Below are 19741 nucleotides of genomic sequence, written 5' to 3'. Positions count from 1 at the left end.
CATACTCACAGATCACTGCAGACTAAATAGCCACATGCGCAAACTAGGCATATGGTAAATAACCTGTCGGTTCTGCAATAGCGAGGATGCGAAGGTAGAACACATCTTTCTCGAATGTGATCCCGTCGCGAGACGGATCGCTAAAGCTAGAGAGTAAGCACATACACTCTTTAAAGCCGTACACCATCCTTGATTTCGTAATGGTGCTTGGCTTGAATGAAGTGCTGTGATGAAGGTACAATAGACCTACAGGACGCTATCGCCTTCGCTACAACAACAACCTATAAGACGCAGTGCATACCCACAATAATCTATCTATCTATCTATCTATATCAGCCACATGTGATTGATAAATTTCTACAAAGAGCAACAAATATAACATGGCAACAACGTGGCGTAAAATATAACAGATTCCGTTTTCCCATATATTTTACTCTCTATATAAGAGCAAAGAAACTAAGCGCATTCAGACATACATACAAAAAGCATAACTGCCTTGAAAGATTAACTGTATTTTGAAAAAAAGAAATGGTGAATGTACGCATACATCAAAAGTATAGGTAATGTCACGCAATCAAAACACTCGATAATAACAAATGTCATAGAAGCCATTCAAATTTGCTACTTATATTATGCGTTTTTTTTTTTTGTGTTGCAAATCTCGTATAAAAAATAGTAAAACTTCTTTGTTTGGCAATAAGCCAACTTTTTTTCTTTGTTTGTTTGATCGGGAAATGCAGTACTTAATTTGTAATGTGATATTGTGATTCATAATTTCATTGTGTAAACTATGTAGGTGGAGATGATACGATCCCCCCCAGCGGGTTTGAGTGTTAGAATATACCTGCGGTAGCTATGCCTGTAGTAAGAGGCGATTGAAATACCAAATAAATTCAAGGGGTTGTATAGCGCAACCCTTTCAAGGGGTTGCCAGAGCAATATGTAGCTTCTCCAACCAAATTTTCTACCTCACCTATCCGCGGCGATACCTGTTTCACTAACAGACGAGGCTCTGGCGACCCCAAGCTCCTCATGGAACTTGGAGGTGGGGAGGGAGGCAATGGCCTGAAGGTTTAATGTGGCCACATAAATCGTTCCCGAGATGGTCTGGCTAGCACCTTAATGGTGCTGTGGTACCGTAGCGTACCGGATCTGTATCCGGCAAAGGACCATCACATTAATAACACGCCCCAAAGCCTTCGGGAGAAACCTTATCGCTACAACAACAACAACCATTCGCCCTCGATAAGCGCTTACGATTTACTATTGCATCCTAAATGTACTTGTATGTAGAAATTATCCCGTGCATGCAACAAATGAGAACTTTTCTTTCAACAAAGCGGAAAAATAATCAAAAATAATCAAAAAAAAATTTAAAAAAAATCAAAAATTTCAATTACATTTGATTATTTTTTATTTTTTTTTTTTTTTTTTTGATTTATGATTACTTTTGATTATTTTTTAATTTTTTTTTTTTTTTTTTTTTGATTTATGATTACTTTTGATTTTTTGTTTTCGATTTTTTTCAATAACCGTAAAAAATCTTGGTTTTTTTTTTTTGATTATTGTTTTAGTCAATTGAAAAGTAATCATTAAAAATATAAAATAATGGCAAGTATCATTAAATAGTATGCAATGTGTAAAAGATTAAAATATGCAAAAAGAAGGCAATTGGGAAAAACTTTACAACAACTAAGGCATGACGTGGCTGAATGCGTTTATAACCATTTCAACTATCGTAGGAGTGCGAGTTCGACTCCCACTCCCGGGAGAAAAGGCTTTGAAGAGATTTACAAGGTATAATCGAAACAGCTGTCGCCTTGTCCGTTCTGATGTCACGTTGTTTAAATTTTTCCCAAATTATTAAATAAATCATTAAATAGCGTTTAATGAAAATAATCAATGGAACGGCTAATCATTACCATTAGTAATCATTCTTTAACAGGTTTGAATTAAACACACCATTAAACAAACAAACAAACATTTTTATATTATTATTGTATTATACAAAAGGTTAATGCCAATTTCATTATACGAACTAAATCTAAAGTGATAAAAACAAGACGAGAAAAAAGCACATAGAAACATCAATCAATAAAAATTTTCATGACATCAGTTTGAGCAATTACAACCAACCACAGAGCACCTACACTGAAATATGTAACAGTAAACAATAGCCAATTACAGAAATATCGCAATGGATAGCCCAAATATAAAAGCAAAATATTTTTCCATCATAAAGCTAGCGCGTACACAAATTGGGGAACTTATTCCGCAAACAAAAGTATTCAAAAGAACAAAAAGAAAAAAACGGAAAAGGTAGCACAATGTGTGAATGACGCTCACATTCAAGCACGAATTAGCACAACTGAGAGCCGGCCTATTGAATCTAACAAATATGGGAGGTCAATTCCCTACATAAGTGTATTCTGTTGAATAATTAAGAGTTTACTCTATCACTTTAGTGTTTTTCTCTACCCCATCTGTTCTATTTACAACGCACAGTGGGACTTTTAAAAGAAATGTTCGTGTTAAAATCAATTGAAACACCAAGGAATAGAGCATAATACTCTACGCTAAGTTTTGTTTGTAAGTCGTGAACTTGTATTTATTTTTTTTATTGTCACCTTAGCATTCAGGCATGACCAAATCCTGGCAAGACCAAATCGAAAAACAAATCCTGCAAAAGATAACCGCACCGCAGCGCGTTAGGGGGTTAGAATATACCCGCGGTAGGTATGCCTGTAGTAACTAAATTACCAGATTCAAGTGGTTGTGTAGCGCAACCTTTTCAGGTTGCCAGAGCAATATACAGCTTATCCAAACCCAATTGTCAACCCCACCTTCGAGGCTCTGGCGTATCCAAGCTGCTCATTGAACTTGGGGTGGGGAGGTAGGGATGGCCTGAAGGTTTAATGTGGCCATATATGTAAATCGTTCCCGAGATGTTCGGGCTAGCACCTTAATGGTGCTGTTACCGGAGCGTACCGGATCTGTATCCGACAAAGGACCATCACATCGATAACACTCCCCAAAGCCCTCGGGGAGCAACCTTATCGCTACAACAAAAACAACATAACACTCCCCAAAACCTTCGGGGAGTGTGTTCATCGCTACATCATTCCTCTGGAAACATTATAATAAAAAATGTTTTAATTTTCATCGTTTTTTCTATTAAATGAAATGTGTATCTCCGTTTAGTAGTATCGCTAGCTAAAATGAAAACCCCCAGTAGCGTAAGCAGTTAGAGGTATTAAGAGAATACAATGAACTTCCTAGGGACTTAAAAGATTGTGAAAATATGTAAGAGTTCAAGAGGGTATTATACGAATATTGTAAAGGAGTACCGATTAGGTAAAAAAGAAATACATTTTATAACTCAAAATTAATTATGCATAATCCAAAGACTGTATAATGTATAAATGTGATCTCATAGATTTAATCTAAGTCTAAAGACTGTAATAAATAAAATAACTAACTAACTAACTGTAAGGCATGCTTGTCATAAGAGGCGACTAAAATCGACATCCACGAAAGTTCGAAAGTTTACAGCTCTAGTGCAATCTACTGCTGGAAAACTAAATTTTCGTACAATTATTTCTCAAAACTCCCCACGGTGCGCCGCTCAGCCACAGAAAATTTTTCTCGTATGTAGATAACTATGATGTGTACATGTATAAAACCAAGTAGATATTATGCACGATATTATAAATGTCCGTAAAAAATGAGTTATTTTTAATTCATTTCACGTAGTTTTAAACTGGAATGCAAAGAAAAACAAAAACGAACCTAAATGCACGTGTAGCTACAAAACTTCGATGTAAGATAACAAATTTGCGGAAAAATTTCAAATATTCAAATGAGAATTTGAAAAAGAGGATAGAAAATGTTTGTGAAAATCAGTAAATTCTACTGAATAAAAAAAAAACTCAATAAGCGCCAATGGAATATCAACAATAGGTAGGTATGTTCCCAACCTGTTACCTATGTATGTATCTACCGAATTTAAATTAAAACTGCCGAATTATTACTTTTTTTTTATTGTGGTTATTTTTTTCTTTTTACGATCAATTCAATTTCCATATGCTCTTCAGTATTTCACAGTGGATGGTTATATTTAATTTAAAACAACAAATCGCCTTGAACATGCTGAAGAATTAAAAATGGGTGAAGGTAGCTTTTTTTTTAGCTATGAAGACTAAACCTCGTTACTATCCATAGGTTGTATAAATAAATTTGAGCATGACCTTTATAGCGAATTGTAAGTTAATGAAAGATAAAAGCAGAAAATATGGCAGTCGGGATAGTGCTAGTTAACCTCCCCCAGCGGGTTAGGGGGTCAGAATACACCCGTGGTAGATATGCCTGTCGTAAGAGGCGACAAAAATACCAGATTAAAGGGGTTGTGTAGCGCAACCCTTTCAGGTTGCCAGCGCAATACAGCTTCTCCAAACCCAATTATCCACCTCACCTATACGTGGCGAATCCTGTTTCATTAACAGCCGAGGCTCTGGCGACCCCGAACATCTCATGGATATAGGCGGTGGGAGGGCAAGATGGCCAAGAAGGTCGCATGTGGTCATAACAAATCGTTTCCGAGATGGGTGGGATTGGTATCGCTACAACAACAACAACATGCTAGTTAGCCATCGTACACTACCTTCGCCTATCTTGGAATGGATTCTTACTCCGGGTGCGTTGGCCCATCGGGTTAAGGATCTTAGAATATTCAAGAAAAATCGTGCCTGTCGGAGTAGTAGCAGGTACAGGTATTGGGGGATCACGTATTCCTATTTAGTAAAAGACTGTCCACATGCAACAACAGCAACAACAATAATCACAATATGACGTTGGACTAGAAGGTTTAATGTGGTCATATTAATAATTCCCGACTATATATTGAGTCTATGTGATGTCCTCACAGACCGGCCAGTTTTATGTTATCGAAAGTGGCAAGGTTAAACTCTACTCAACTTTAACTGTAGTTTAAACTCGTACTGAAAAACCGAGCATTATTAACATTATTAAATCAATTAATTAACTTAATTAGTTAGCACTAGCTGCCAGGGCTGTCGGCTCTATATTTACAATTATGTGTAGTTAGAAAATATTGTTAAATTGGTAATTCGGCAAGTCTAGTTGAGGGGTCGACTGCCAATACATTACCAAAAATATCGAGAGAGATGTCAAACGAAGCGTCTTAACATCAGTATTAATAATCCGAAGGTGGAAAATAAATTAATTAACTCGTTCAAAGGATATTTGCGAGAAACCGAAAAATTACCAGGGGTCGCTCCGAAACCGGGGGTGGTATGCATAGTATTTTTGCGCAGAACACCTTTCTGCGTTGGCGGCCTTCGGTCGCGCTTAAAAAAATTACCCTGGGTGGGTCCAACACCGATGTGGGGACCAAAACTATATCCGCGCAAAACTTTTATGTTCACAATTTTTTTTGTGGGCACAACATTACAACAACCACATGCAAATCGCCAACTTCAACTGCGAATATCTCCAGACAGCGATAAAATTTTTCTTTTCTGCCTTCGTATTATTTTTGTTGAGGTCAATACGCGTCTCCTCTCTAGACTTTTACCGATAATTCTATACGATCCTGGATCCAAAACGAGTCTTTTGATACCCCTCTTGATATTTTTGGACGTGTATTAGGAGTGGCATGCTGTCGTACAGCATTATCGTTAAATCGATAATAAATAACATCCTTTTTGATTCGCGATCTTGGAACAAGATATTTTGGACACATCTTCTTGTTTGTTAAATGTTTGGGAGGTTAAGAGCTGGTGCCGAGTTTGCCATCTACAGCCTGCAATATATACCCTTCTGGCCAAAAACTCCTCACTGAACAAACCCCTTAAAATAGTAAAAAGCTAAATATTTTGACAATATATTGATAAATTCAGCAATTTTTTATAAAACAAAGAGCTGCATTATAAAATGCGTTGTCCTTGTCATACACACGTAGTTGTCATTGCAAAATTCCACTGAAGATTGCATGAAAAAATAAATAATGGCAGGACAATTTAAGGATATTATCCAAAAAATCCTTTGTTTGTCAAACCTCAAAGAGAAACCGATATAAAATACATAAATTTATTATAATATAGAAATCCAAATTCGCGGTGACAGCTACAACAAACAGCACCTGTACAAGAACCAACCAACCTCGACCTAAGACCAAAGGTTGAATGAAATAAAAGAAAAACTTACTTCTTCACGCCGAACCACCTCAAGTTGCAAACGCTTGTGATATTCTTCACATTCATCTTTATACTTTTCCATTTCTTCTTTGGTCTGGCGCATTTTCTTCTTTAGCACATCCAAGAGAGTGCCTTGTGGAATGTTGGTCGTCATATTTAACAGGCTTTTATATATATGATGAAGAGGTGGGGTTGAGGTTGCTTTACAAACACTGCGGCTTGCAATTTTTTAATTTCTGATACTTTTTTCTCTTTTTTGTTAATTACACTAAATTTTTGCACAATCGTTATTCGGTTGTGGTTTTTTTTTTACTGACACCACGATACGCACACAAACACACGTCGTATTGCTTGAAACTAAAATAGAGATAAACGAATTTTTGTGTCACTCTTGTGCAGTTTCTTCTTTATCTAAGAGGAAATTGCAACAACACTACAAGTGCTGTACACTTTTTGATTATTAAATAATTTTCGTATTTCTTTTTGCAGCACAAAACACGTTAAGTTAAAAAAAATTAATTTATCTCTTCCTTATTTTTAGCTCTCAACAAAATGAACACGATTGTGATGACAGTTCCAACAAAAACAACAAAATTACGACACAAAAGGTGGAGAAAAGAAATAGAAGATATGCTGATGAATGCGGAACACAACGAAACGAAACACGCTAAAACACGAACAATTTGGCACCACCGGTTTTCTGCAGCTATGCCTGTCTCCTTTTTCTATCTTTTTTTCTACCACTTTGCTTCTTTCACTTTTCCCTTCCAAAAAGCAGCTCTTAATTTAATAAATTTGATATTGCGCTAATTGCACTTTGTTTCTTTTATCTAAGCACCAAATTAATAACCGATCTAATTGCACAAATATATTATTGAAATATATCTGCTACTATATAAAATACCACGTCTAGATTTTCTAATGCCGCAGCGGAAAAATGTATGAGCTCAGCGCACAGTGAATTCGTATCGCAAAATGAAATCGTTGAAAAAATTCGAATTCTTTGGAAGCGGCGACTGGCCAGAAGAAGATTACGTTGACAAATATGCATGTTGTTGCTGTCACTGGAAAATGAACGTTGCCGTACCGAATGAGAGCGAACAACCAAATATACTACTCTCACAAGCCTCGCCTTAATTTTATGAATGACTCAAAACGGCATTGAACAAGGCCAACTACTGCTTTAATTGGTTATCGAAATTGGTTTCGGAATGCTGTTGCGCAAACGAGATAAATACTATGTTCACTGCTGAAGTGTTCTGGAAGCCGGTAAAATATACTTGAGTATTTCTAAATATTTTTTAACTAATAATTAAATGTTAGTTTTATTTCATTTCAAAAATCTATTATATAAAACTTAAATTTTAATAAATTAAAATGTGATTTGTTCAATATATAGCATAGCGAAATCGCACTTAAGCATTATTAAAGACGGATTGTGTTCGATATTGCCAGATGTTGCTTTTTTAATTTCTTAATTTGTATTCAACATGTTACAATTTAATGTTTTACCATCTCCAATAAGCCCTTACTGGCACTTTATTTGATTAATGTCTAGAACACCGGCAAACTGTTAATAAGCGTCAAAAACTACCGGAAGAGGTGTCAAAAACGCGTTTGACTTCGAATTCGAAAGCGGAATAAAAAAATGTTGCGTCTATCAAAATATAATGACGAAAAATTATGCCGGGCCACTTCGAAACCGAGGGTGGGTTTCATAGAATTTTTGGGCAGAACACCTTCATGTATTCGGTCGTGCTTCTGAAAAATTACTCTGGGCAGCCCACCTATGGTTTAGAATTAAAGGGCTAATTAAACTTCCTTAACCCTAACGCCATAGTCGTAATCATATCCATAACGATCGTCAATGTGATCGATTAATGGTGCCTTAACCTAAAAATCGTAAAATTTCATAAAAATGAAGAATATGCAAAAAAAATGCAAACATATTCCTCAAACAATAAGTCTCTTAGTCATAACGTATCCAAAAACAATGAATAAAATCTACAAAAAGTTATTAAATTGACAAACTCAAATTTTAAGGTTATGGATATGGCGAGAAACCAAAAACCATTAGGTTGGCTATGGTATGGTTATGGCGTTAGCGTTATGGTATGGCACCATGATGGAAATATAGAAGGTGGTGCATTGCGCATGTAAACATTAGTTCAGCTGCTTTTTATGGGCAATTTTCATTCGCTGAAGCAGTCAAGTGTGACGTAGATGCGCAGAACGAAGCAATTTTGAACTCATGAATGCACAATCTTCTGTCTGTGATTGTGGTATGGCACCATTAATCGATTACATTGATTTCCATAAGGTAGGTTCGATCAGCTGTTTTATCTGGTTATGGTAAATGGTTATGTCACCATTAATTGGCGCTTAACACATCATAAAATTATTCTAATTTTTGGAAATAGTTTGTCACTGATCATAAAACGGACTTGTAAAAGAACCTATGGTTTTCTTCTTCTGGCAACACAGTATCTGATTCACCGGCTTTCTCTCACTCACTCTCTCTCTCTCTCGTACCTAAAAAATAAGGTAACCAGATTCAATGAATTAAAAAAACAACGAAAAAATGGGATTTTTGGGGGTATGCCAATCCACAGTTTTGAAAAACCTATCGTAAGCATTGACATGTGATGTTATTTGTACATAAATATGAATTTGGAAACAACGGTATGGTATCGAACCACACTGCCCACATATCACAACGGTGGAATGAACTATATATACTTCCAAATTTTAAAAGAGCTCACGCAAAATCGTTAAAAATTACATTAGCTATCCACACATTCAGAAAATAAACCAAACAAAATGAATCGATTTGAAAGTCTTATTTTGAACAGAAAACAGTTTGGAGAATAGTGATACAGAACTTCAAATTTTTTTTACTGGTTTAAAAATATCTTCTAGGAACTCAAAAGATAAAAGGTAATAAAATCATAAGATACACACAACGTCCTCTTACGACAAGGTAGCAAAGTCAAGAGTTCAATGTCGTTAGTAATAAATTATGAAAAATTACTTATATGATTTGTTAAAAGTGCAGTCCAGTAACGCTTTATTATGGGTTTGAATTCAGTAGAAGTAAAAAGAAAAAAAAAATGTTTCTGTATAAGCCAATATATTGTGAATAAGGTTTCCATTTTAGTGACGAATGCGACGAGCACGCATTGTGCATAATAAATAATAGTCATCGTTCATTGACAGTGAAAAGAAATTAAAAGTAATTTTTTTTGCCAATTTTTAGACCTTCCCACATTTGCCAAATTCGGATTAAAACGTAACTAACGATGTTTTTTTGAATTGTCACTACAATGACTGACGCCAGTCGTCCTAAGGTCGTTGATTCCACAAATACTTATTATATCGTTTGCGAAGAGGGCACGAGAAACGTGAGAGTTCGATTTCTCAAGTAGCTAAATATACTTAACAACAATTATGAAAGCACGATAACAACTAGTATTTTTTGTTGACATTTTCCCAAAAACGTTCACTACAACAAATCGTTTTTGGTCAAAAAATAGCAAGAATTGCTTGTTGAAATGGGAACCCAGTTAAGAGGAGCCAGTGGTTGGGGTCAGGGGTATTGAATGTCAAACAACACAACTTAGTTGACTCAATCAATTTGTAACCATAAAAGGTGCATACAACAATTTTAAACATTAACAATTATGTTGTGGAAACAAATCGGTAATGACAGAAGGAGGTTAAGAACGTATGCGAAATTTTGTACGAAATACATGATTCGTAGTGTTTTAGTCTTAAGCTTTTTTCAATGACTCAGAATTAAATGAATTACTACATTTAATCTATAATTTATAATTTAAAAAGTAGCTAAATTGCTAAATAAATAAACTCTACTACTACTACTACTAAAAGTGTAGCTTGATAAGGGAGAAGTTACATATTTTATTTAAATTACAGCAGGGCAGAGTGTACTACATTTTTACTGCTATTGAAATTTATTGAAAATGACTTCTATTGAAATTTATTGAAAATGGCAGCTCTGCTTTATACAGGTTGTGTAAATTGTACCGGTCTGCTTTCTGGAATCCGTTACTTTTTTGGCTCCGGTTTCTCTCTGGAAGCGGTTACTCTTTGAGAACCGAATACTTTTTTGGAACCGATATCGTTTTAGGCCTATGCATATTACTTTTTGGAAGCAAAGTTAATGGACAGACGGTTGAACCGATTTTTCTTTCGAATCGGTTACTTTTTTAGATTCGAATATTGTTTTGGAACAGATCCCTTTTTAGAACTGACTACTTTTTTTTTTTTAATCTGTCCTTTTTAGAACCGCCAACGTTTTTGGAACTTATCTCTTTAGAATCATATACTTTTTGGTGGTTGAGTTAACAGACAATCGGTGGAACTGAATTTAGTTTCAAGCGGGAACCGAGGAATTTTTAGTAACAATTAATTGGCAATTGGTTGCTGTTTTGAAACCGGTTGCTGGTTTAGTTCCAGGTACTTTTTTTGGAACCGTTTTTTGAAACTCGTCACTTTTTTGAAACCTGTTTTTAGATCTGTTTTTTTTTTTTTTTTGGGAAACAAATACTTTTTTTGGAAACGGTACATTCTTAGAACCCGATCCTTTTGGAACCGATATAGTTTAAGATATGGTTATTTGTTTAGAACCGCATATTTTTTAGGATCCCGACAACAATAAAAAATCTTCAAATGGTTTAGAAAATATCAAAAACAAAGTCTCGCAAAGGAAACGATCCCGATAACATTCAAAAATGATGGTGAAGTAAATTGATCACGGGAACCAATGCTGAAATGGTTGGGGAAATATTCTCCATATAGGCTCATATAACATGAAGACGTTTCGGTAAAAGTCTAGTTGAGGGGTCGACTGCTAATACCCTACTAAAAATATCGAGAGGTGTGTTAAAAGACGCGTATTTACCTCGAGAACAATAATCCGAAGGCGGAAAAGAAAAATTGTATCTCTGTCTCGAGATATTTGCAGTTGAAGTTGGCGATTTTCATGTGGTTGTTGTAATGTTGTTGTACCCACAAAAAAATTGTGAACATAAGTGTTTTGCGCGGATATAGTTTCGGTCTCGAAACCGGTGTTGGACAGAAAGATGTTCTGCGCAAAAATACCATGGATACCAACCCCTGTTGCGGAGGGACCCGCGGGTAATTTTTCGGTTTTTCGTTAATATCTTTTGAACGAATTAAAATTTTCATTTTCGGCCTTCGGATTATTAATACTGATGTCAAGACGCGTCGTTTGACACCCCTCTTGGTATTTTTGGTAGCGTATTACCAGTCGACCCCTCAACTATACTTTTACCCTTATCTCTTTAGAATCAGATACTTTTTGGTGGTTGAGTAAACAGACAATCTGTGGAACTGAATTTGGTTTCAAGCGGGGTCCGATGAATTTTTAGTACGAATTAGTTGGCAATTGGTTGCTGTTTTGAAACCGGTTGCTGGTTTAGTTCCAGGTACTTTTTTAGAACCGTATTTTGTAACTCTTCATTTTTTTCAAACCGGTTTTTAGATCTGATTTTTCGGATACCAAATACTTTTTTTGGAACATTTTACATTCTTAGAACCCGATCCTTTTGAAACCGATCTAGTTTAAGATATGGTTAATTGTTTAGAACCGCATTTTTTTGGGATCCCGACAACAATAAAAAATCTCGAAATGGTTTACAAAATATCAAAAAAAAAAAATCTCGCAAGTAATAGTATTCTCGCTCGGATCCTAGAGCCGCCCGTGTACTACACAAGGGCATGGTTCTGATGAAAGAATTAAAAAGATTTTAATAAATTTTTGTCGACTTTTTTTGCTGAACAATTTACTTATAAACAAAGAATGAGCTCAGTCCCCAAATAACTACGACTGCCAATAAGGTCATCATAGTCTTGCTATCTACACTGATACACATATGTATATGTATGTATGTTTGTTTATACAAATTTCAATGCACATAATACACTTCATGTACGGCGAAAGAAATTCTTAGCCTAAGTAAAGACAAAGTGTGACTAACACAACTAGGCCATTATCTAAAAGCAGAAAAAGTAAAGAAATTTGTAAGGAAAAGAAAAACTTGCATACAAACATTTAGTTTGATTTCTGAATGCTTACAAAAATTAGATCTAAATGTTACTCGCGATATAAATACACATATGGACAGATGAGAATATCTGAAAGAGTTTCCTTGACGAATACTAAAACATGCATTTAAGGAGTCCTTAAGGAAAGCTTTCCCTGTTGGATGTGCTCATATGGGATTTTTTTCAGAGTTCCTCTAAGATAGTGAGCACATTGCAAGGGAATGCGTAATGAAGCACCTTGCGAGCTCCACTCGTTGGTTGGTATACATATATACAAAAATATATTGAAATTATTATAAAATATCGCTATACAGTTGTATTTATCAAAGGTGGTGTTGTCATAATGTTATCACAAACTTTTTCATAGCGTTGGCGGGAGGAAAGAAGCAAATCCATTGTTATTAACAAAACAATAAAAAAAGTAAAGTACTGCAAATTTATTGATACACCCATATAGAAGAGATAAGCCAATTGAGGCGTTGCACTCAAGAAATTTTCTCTAAGAAAAGGAAGCAACAAAGTTCATATCTGAAGAGAAAGGCGCATGTTAGAACGTTAAAAATAAAATTCTTATATATACTATCCATACTGTTTCTTAGATTGCTTGTATATAGATAATATTTGCACATATTTTTGACGCGAGCATATAAAATGTGTGAATTAGTTATACAATATTGAATAAATAAAATATACGTTAAATATTTCAGATTGAAGAAAACTTTCTTTGCCTTCGGCTATGCCGAAATTCCCATACATTTCATGAGCATGCGAATTAGATCAAACCTAATTGAATTATTTGTCCTCTCACTTCCAAACACTCCTTTTAATGGCCCGATTTTCTTTAAGGCATTGCTTGCACTTTAGAAAACTAAACTGCCTCCACCTAGAGAACGTGGATAAAGTTTCTACGGTTACTCATAGCACCAAACAAACTGCTGATTGAACGCTGATTCCAATCGCTTCTAAACACTGAATTGATCGTGTATTGTGAAGGAATGTAATTCCGGCTGCAGCCCTTTGTTAACGATTCTACACCTTTGCCAGTTTAAGTTCAGAAATTTACAATTCAAGTCCAGACAATTACAATTCAAGTTCAGAAAATTACAATTCAAGTTCAGAATTTCAAATTTAAATTCAGAAATTTACTATTCAAGTTCGAAATTTACAATTCAAGTTCACATTTTCCAATTCAAGTTCAGAAAATTACAATTCAAGTTCAGAAATTCCAATTTAAATTCAGAAAATTGCAATTCTATTTCTGAAAATTACAATTCAAGTTCAGAATTTTCATTTCAAGTTCAGAAAATTACAATTCAAGTTCAGAAAATTACATTTCAAGTTCAGACAATTCCAGTTCGAATTCAGAAATTTATAAGTAGGGTGTTCATTATCAAAAGTTATTTTAATTAATTAATTTTAAACTTATATGTTACTTGCGGAACTGTTGATGCTTCGTTGACCATGTTGCCAAAATAGTGGCTTGGGTATAGTGTACCCCAAGTTTTCTTCAAGGTGTGTACATCCCGAACCTTGAAAACAAATGGAGAATAATTCTTTCCAACAAGTGCATGATGACGCTACGGCCAAGAAAGTACTTCAGTCGAAACAGCAGTTTGGAAGGAGTGGAAGGGAGAGACCTCCACAGAGTTGCGAAGGTGGAGGAAGACTTGACCTCTCATGGTGCTCCCAATCGCCGTCAGTTACCGCGAAACAGGGAAAGCTGGCACGATTTGTTATGAAACTTCTAAAATCGCGATTAAGTGCCAGTTATGATGAATGATGATAATGGCGGATAAGTTGAGATATTTTGACATATGGCGCCAAGATCTATGCAGACAGTACCTATACGTTGCTTCCGGGGGTGTGGACGCTCCGTTCACTGTTTAAGTGGTCATATCTTCGTCATCACTGCTGTCATACTCAGTGCAGATCAATGGCTGTGACGCTAAGAATATAGCTGGATGGCATTGCAAATGTTTCTTATGAGCGAGAGTTTTTTCTTCGCTATCTCGCAAAATTGACTTAAACGAGTTAAGATGTCCAATGCTGCCTTAACACATAAATACCATCTTACATACATTTATTTACATTGGATAAAAAACAAAAAAAAAAAAAATACCCGACAAATTTTCTGAACTTGAATTGGAAATTTCTGAATTTAAATTGGAATTTCTGAACTTGAATTGTAATTTTCTGAATTTGAATTTTAAATTTCTGAATTTAAATTGGAATTTCTGAACTTTGATTTTAAATTTCTGAACTTGAAATTGTAAAATTCTGAATTCAAATGGGAAATTCTCAACTTGAATTGTAATTTTCTGAACTTAAACTGGAAAAGGTGTAGTGTAGACTATACTACACACTGGATTTTTCAAGATTTTATAGTGTTATCTGTTAGGCTTTCGCCAAATATGAAGCTTGATCATTCGGGTGCTTTTATCCTCAAGTCGATGGAACGAATGCGCATTCAACAGGGAGCGAAAAAGCCGGTTTGAAAAAGAAGTTTTTCTTTCAGTATGTGGTTTATAATTTTTCAGCTCTCTGCCAGCTATATTTGAAACAAATTTTGTTTTAGAACGTTCTTAAGCCAAATTTTGAAACAGGGCAAGCTTCTACTCAGCAGAATATGCTAACAAATAGTCACTTGTTGACAGAATAACAAATGTAATTAAAAAACTCCTAAAATAGAGCCGCATGATCATGACTCATGGAGTTGCATACAATGTAGATAGATAGCTCAAAAATATTTGCTAGAAGCTTGCGTTCAAGCAGACGGACGGTGATAATAACTTATGTAGACTTCCACATTGTTTAATCATCTGAGATGGCCCAGTCGTTCATTTCAAAGTACTTCTTACCGGGCGTATTCTACATATGTATATACAAAACTTGAACAAAGTTCGTAAAACCATATAATGCTCATAAAAAGTATAAAATAAAAATATATAAATATAAATATATAAATATAAAAATATATAATCTTTTGCAATCGCTGACCTTGCGACGCAGGCTACCTTTTTCATATTTCAGTATGTATGTAATTACCCTTTTCAATTGCGTTTTCATAATATTATGCAACTCATTGCGTATAATGTTGAACTTCATCATAGTATCTGAACTGAAGATCGAGCGACCAAATGCCAAACCAGGATAATCAGCACAACGATTCTTATTACGCCGCGCTTCACGTGCTGCAACAATTTCGGCAGCCTCACTTGTACACCTTAGCTTCGCCCATTCGGCAGCTTGTGCATCATCATCATCGATAGCAATACCTTCATCAATGGATGTCGCCAGATTGGTGGCATTACCAACATCAGCACCTGTGCTACTACTACTACACTCAACGTAGCCAACATATGCTGAGTCTAAACAAGCAGATGCACGTTTGCTTTTATCCTTTTTTATTTTTTTATTTTTCTTTTCTGCTGAACGTTGTTCATCCTTTTTGCTACTTTTCGATTTAGTTTTATTACGTGATTTTGGTGGCATTACATTCTCTGTGGTTGTGTTTGTGGTTTCTGTCGTCGTCGTTATCGTGGGTGTTTGTGCACTTACTACACCTTCATCAACCATACTACTATCGTCTGTAGGCGTTGGACTGTTGCTACCCATTGACGTGGTTACCGAATCGGTGAGTGGCAAGTGCAGTATTGATGCTTTTCTCAAATGCAAGTCTACTTCTTCATCACATGCTGCTACATCAGTTGCAAAGGCTGGGCTGTCATCTATTGTAGATGAGGCAATTGTTTCTAAATCACTACATATACTACCAGCTAAACCTGTTGAACTGCTGTTATCCTCTTCTTCTTGTCCGTGTACAGCTTGTCGCAAATTGGTGAGTACACTTTGTGAATCTCCACGATAAAGGGCGGCGAGTATTTCCTGTACATTTGGTATGTTAGAACGGCGTGCACCAGCCAAACGTGGATGATGCTGATGACCACGTCGTTTTAGCGAGGTAGTTGCAATGGGCGATTTTGTTGTGGTGGATGCAGATTCAGCGCCACTTGTAGTGGATTGTGCATCCATATTTACTTCGTTTTTATTACCTGGCGCAGACATGTCTGTCTGCATACTCCAATCACTTTCGTAATCAGCGTCGTCGTCGTCGTCGTCGATTCTGTTGTATATTTCTGTTGTATCAGTGGCACTTATATTGCCACCGTTGCTGCTGCTGCGGCCGTAAACTACTTTGTTTATATTACAACAATTCCAAACACAACACAAATTCTCCTCATCATCATCGCAGTAATAAAGTAATTTATCCAAATAATTCAATTGCTCCTCAATGGAATCCCAACGCGATGAAATAATTGATTCTGCATAAGCTACTCGTGCCTTGTTGGTTGCTATACTTTCTCTACACTTTTGCTGTTGTGATTTACCTTTGTGCTGATTAAGTTTTCTGTTGTGGCCACGGCCACTGCTATTGTTACCTGCACCACCGCCACTGTGGGCATTTTTTACACAAGAATTTTGCGATTTTCGCTGCTGTTGTTGCTGAGTTCTCTGATTTTTCTTTCTTTTCACAGCTGTGCAGCTAGTATTTGACACTTTCGTTTGACACTTGACGTTTAGCTTCGCTTGACATGCGTTTGGTGCGCTAGTGGCCACTTGATGGTGCTGTTGCCAATCGCAACCACCACTTGTCAGCAGATGGCGGTAAGCGCGTTTAATTTGCCGAATTTCTTGATGAACTCGTCGCCGCCGAAAATGCACGGAAGCACTGGCTGTTTGTTGTTGTTGATTGTGTTGTGTATGTTTTGGTTTTGGCTGCTGCCACTGATTTGGTAAATTGCCAACTATCGCTGTTTTTGTTTTTATTTGGTCACCGGTAGTGGGTGTACGCGGCGTCGGCGTTAGTTTCTTAACTGCACTGCTGGCACAGTGTGCCAAAATCAATTGCTTTGCTTTTATTGAAGTTTTTGTCCTTGAGCTTTTTGGACTATTCACAGTTATAGTTTGTTGTTGTTGTTTTGTTGATTTATTGGAGGCTTTAGTAGTTTTATTTTGTGTATTTATTAGGTCTGTGTTACCGCTCAAACCAATACTTCCTCCTCCTTTTGGTTTGCTGATAATTTTTGCTTGCGCTTTCTTTTTATTGTAATTCACTATTTGCCATGCATTAATATTTGCTTTGTTTTGATCGCACAATGTTCTCTGAATCATAATGAGAGTGCAAGCTGTTCAGTTGTTTTTCTTCTTTTTTTGGCTAATTTTGTATACACCAAAAATTTAAGGCAAATATTAGTAATATTCTGTTTATAAAAATCCAGTGATTCACTACTCCATTTGTGGCTTTAGTGTTCTAATTTTTAGTTTTAAAATGAGATACTTTCGTTTTAGATTTATTTTGTTTCGATTTGATATCAGGCTGTCCCTATTCGTCCGGAAAACTCAGTAATTAAATATCCCAATGTTTTTTTTTTGTTTGATATTTTTTTGCAGTTTTTCTTAAATTTACTTCATTCTGGACAATAAAAATTAGTTCTTTCCGAACGAATAGCCACTGTCTTAATATTAATACCGTTACACAATATAGCGCAATAAACCAGATAATACCATTTATTATTTTACAAAATTTTAGAGCTAGAAAAATATAGAGCTAGAAAAATCATTGGATGATGGCTAACGTTACGATGCATCCTTGGTACTTGTAAAGCTTTTCATTCGATCTCACTATCGGCATGCATTATTCGGTGGTATTGTACTTTTAACCATATCTTAAATTACTCTAAACACAATTAATTATCTCTCTAATTTTTTTCGGAAATTTATCGAAATCTGGAAGAAACTCCTCTGCAAACACACAATGTTTGTAATACTCCCGCGTCCAGGTACTCATAAAAGGTTTATACTGATGTTGAGTTGAAATTTCTAGAATCTAGTCTTCGGCGACATTCACTGATATATCGTACATATGTGTACCGTAGTGGCCAAATAAATGACGGCGCCTTGGATTGTTTTCATTTCCCCTATAATAATTTGGTGGTAAGAGGTACCTGCAAAAATTGTTCGATTACGTGTTCCATTTTCTTCATGTTGGAGTACTCTAACAATACTCCTTTGCAACGCGTTTACGGACCACCATCAGCCGATCATTGCTCGTTTTTTAACGACCGTGATCACAACACGATGACGATCGAACAGAGTTGCCAAAAGTAAAATATTGCATACAAATAAGTGATGATAAAATTTTACTATGGCAACTCTGATAAAATGCAACAGCGCACTGGTTTTATGTATACATACTATAGTATAGAGAAATATTAGTTCCTTTATTCACGCAATTGCTAAATAACATAAGAATATTCGTAGTATAAAATATAAAAGTTGTATTGCCCCTCTTCATTTACTTTCATTTTAAATTAAATTCACTCCGATAATTCTTTCCGACAACACAATTCCTCTTTAGTGCTTTGGCATATGATCCTCTGTGGGTGCTCCATGGAGTACTACAGTGAAAGTACTTTGGAATGTACTCCCACGTATCTACTCTATGGAATACTCACAAACAAAGCGAGAGTGGGATCACCTACTCCTCTCCTAGGACATCGCAATGTTAATTGGAGCACATTTTTTGTATGAATACAGATCAGATTGGGAGCAGTCCTATACTCCCAAAGGAGTACTCCTTACATTACTTATAGAGTACTCGCGTTTTTTGAAGGGGTAGAACTCTTGATTATCGACTATTAGAATAATCGATCAGCAATTGTTGCCCAATAAAATAATCAATTGTCACTGTTTGACTAGTTTCCGAAAACTAATTTGAATTTATGAAACCATCAGTATTCGAATAATGACAATTAGTCCATCTCATTCTACATTGAAATCGAATATAAGCTTTTCGATTTTGAATCAATGCGAAAGTTACTACTTGACTAATCGTAGAAACTTTTTATGACAAGTGGTTCCAGACTTAAACCATCTATAATAAAATGTGAAACTTTTGTGAAGTCATAACCTAACATTTACAACGACCACGATTACACATGCACTTTTAAAAATAAAGGTACGATAACCTCCGAAAATATTTAAGGCTTCTCTTCCAATTGGCCAATGTAGATCCAACATGTTTTACGCCGACTCCGAACGACATCTGCAAGGCGAAGCTTTACATGGCGAAAAATGAAGAAAGCACAAAAAATTACAAACATATTCCACAAAAAATAAGTCTTTTAGTCATAACGTATCCAAAACAATGAATAAAATCAACAAAAATTATTAAATTCACCAACTCAAATATTTTTATTTATGGATTTATGGATATGGCGAGAAACAAAAAACCAATTGGTTGCCTATTGTATGATCATGGCGTTAGCGTTATGGTATGGCACCATTAATCGATTACATTGATTTCCCTAAAGCGCCAAATACACGACACGAACATTTCCGCGAACATTCCGCAATCTTGTTCGCAGCTTTGGCGATAC

The 19741-nt window shown here is 35.7% G+C and overlaps 1 protein-coding gene across 15 annotated transcripts in view; it reads right to left on the bottom strand.

Annotated features, from left to right (window-relative positions):
• Positions 1-19741, bottom strand: part of Tm1 (tropomyosin 1) — a 117379-nt gene that overhangs the window by 62995 nt on the left and 34643 nt on the right. For 10 of the 15 annotated variants that reach the window (XM_067786598.1, XM_067786659.1, XM_067786620.1 and 7 more), the window contains one exon: positions 15348-17613. The exons of 3 other annotated variants lie outside the window; for them this stretch is intronic. In XM_067786598.1, the coding sequence (XP_067642699.1) occupies positions 15348-17474 (2127 nt within the window). In that variant the 5' untranslated portion in view covers positions 17475-17613. Of the gene's footprint in view, positions 1-6225; positions 6573-7119; positions 7258-15347; positions 17614-19741 lie in introns of those variants that run through there. 2 more of the 15 variants (XM_067786693.1, XM_067786667.1) reach the window with 2 other exon arrangements.

The sequence above is a fragment of the Eurosta solidaginis genome, chromosome 1, assembly GCF_040869045.1.
Source record: "Eurosta solidaginis isolate ZX-2024a chromosome 1, ASM4086904v1, whole genome shotgun sequence".
Taxonomy (NCBI): Eukaryota; Metazoa; Arthropoda; class Insecta; order Diptera; family Tephritidae; genus Eurosta; species Eurosta solidaginis.
This window is presented reverse-complemented; position numbering and strand designations above follow the sequence as displayed.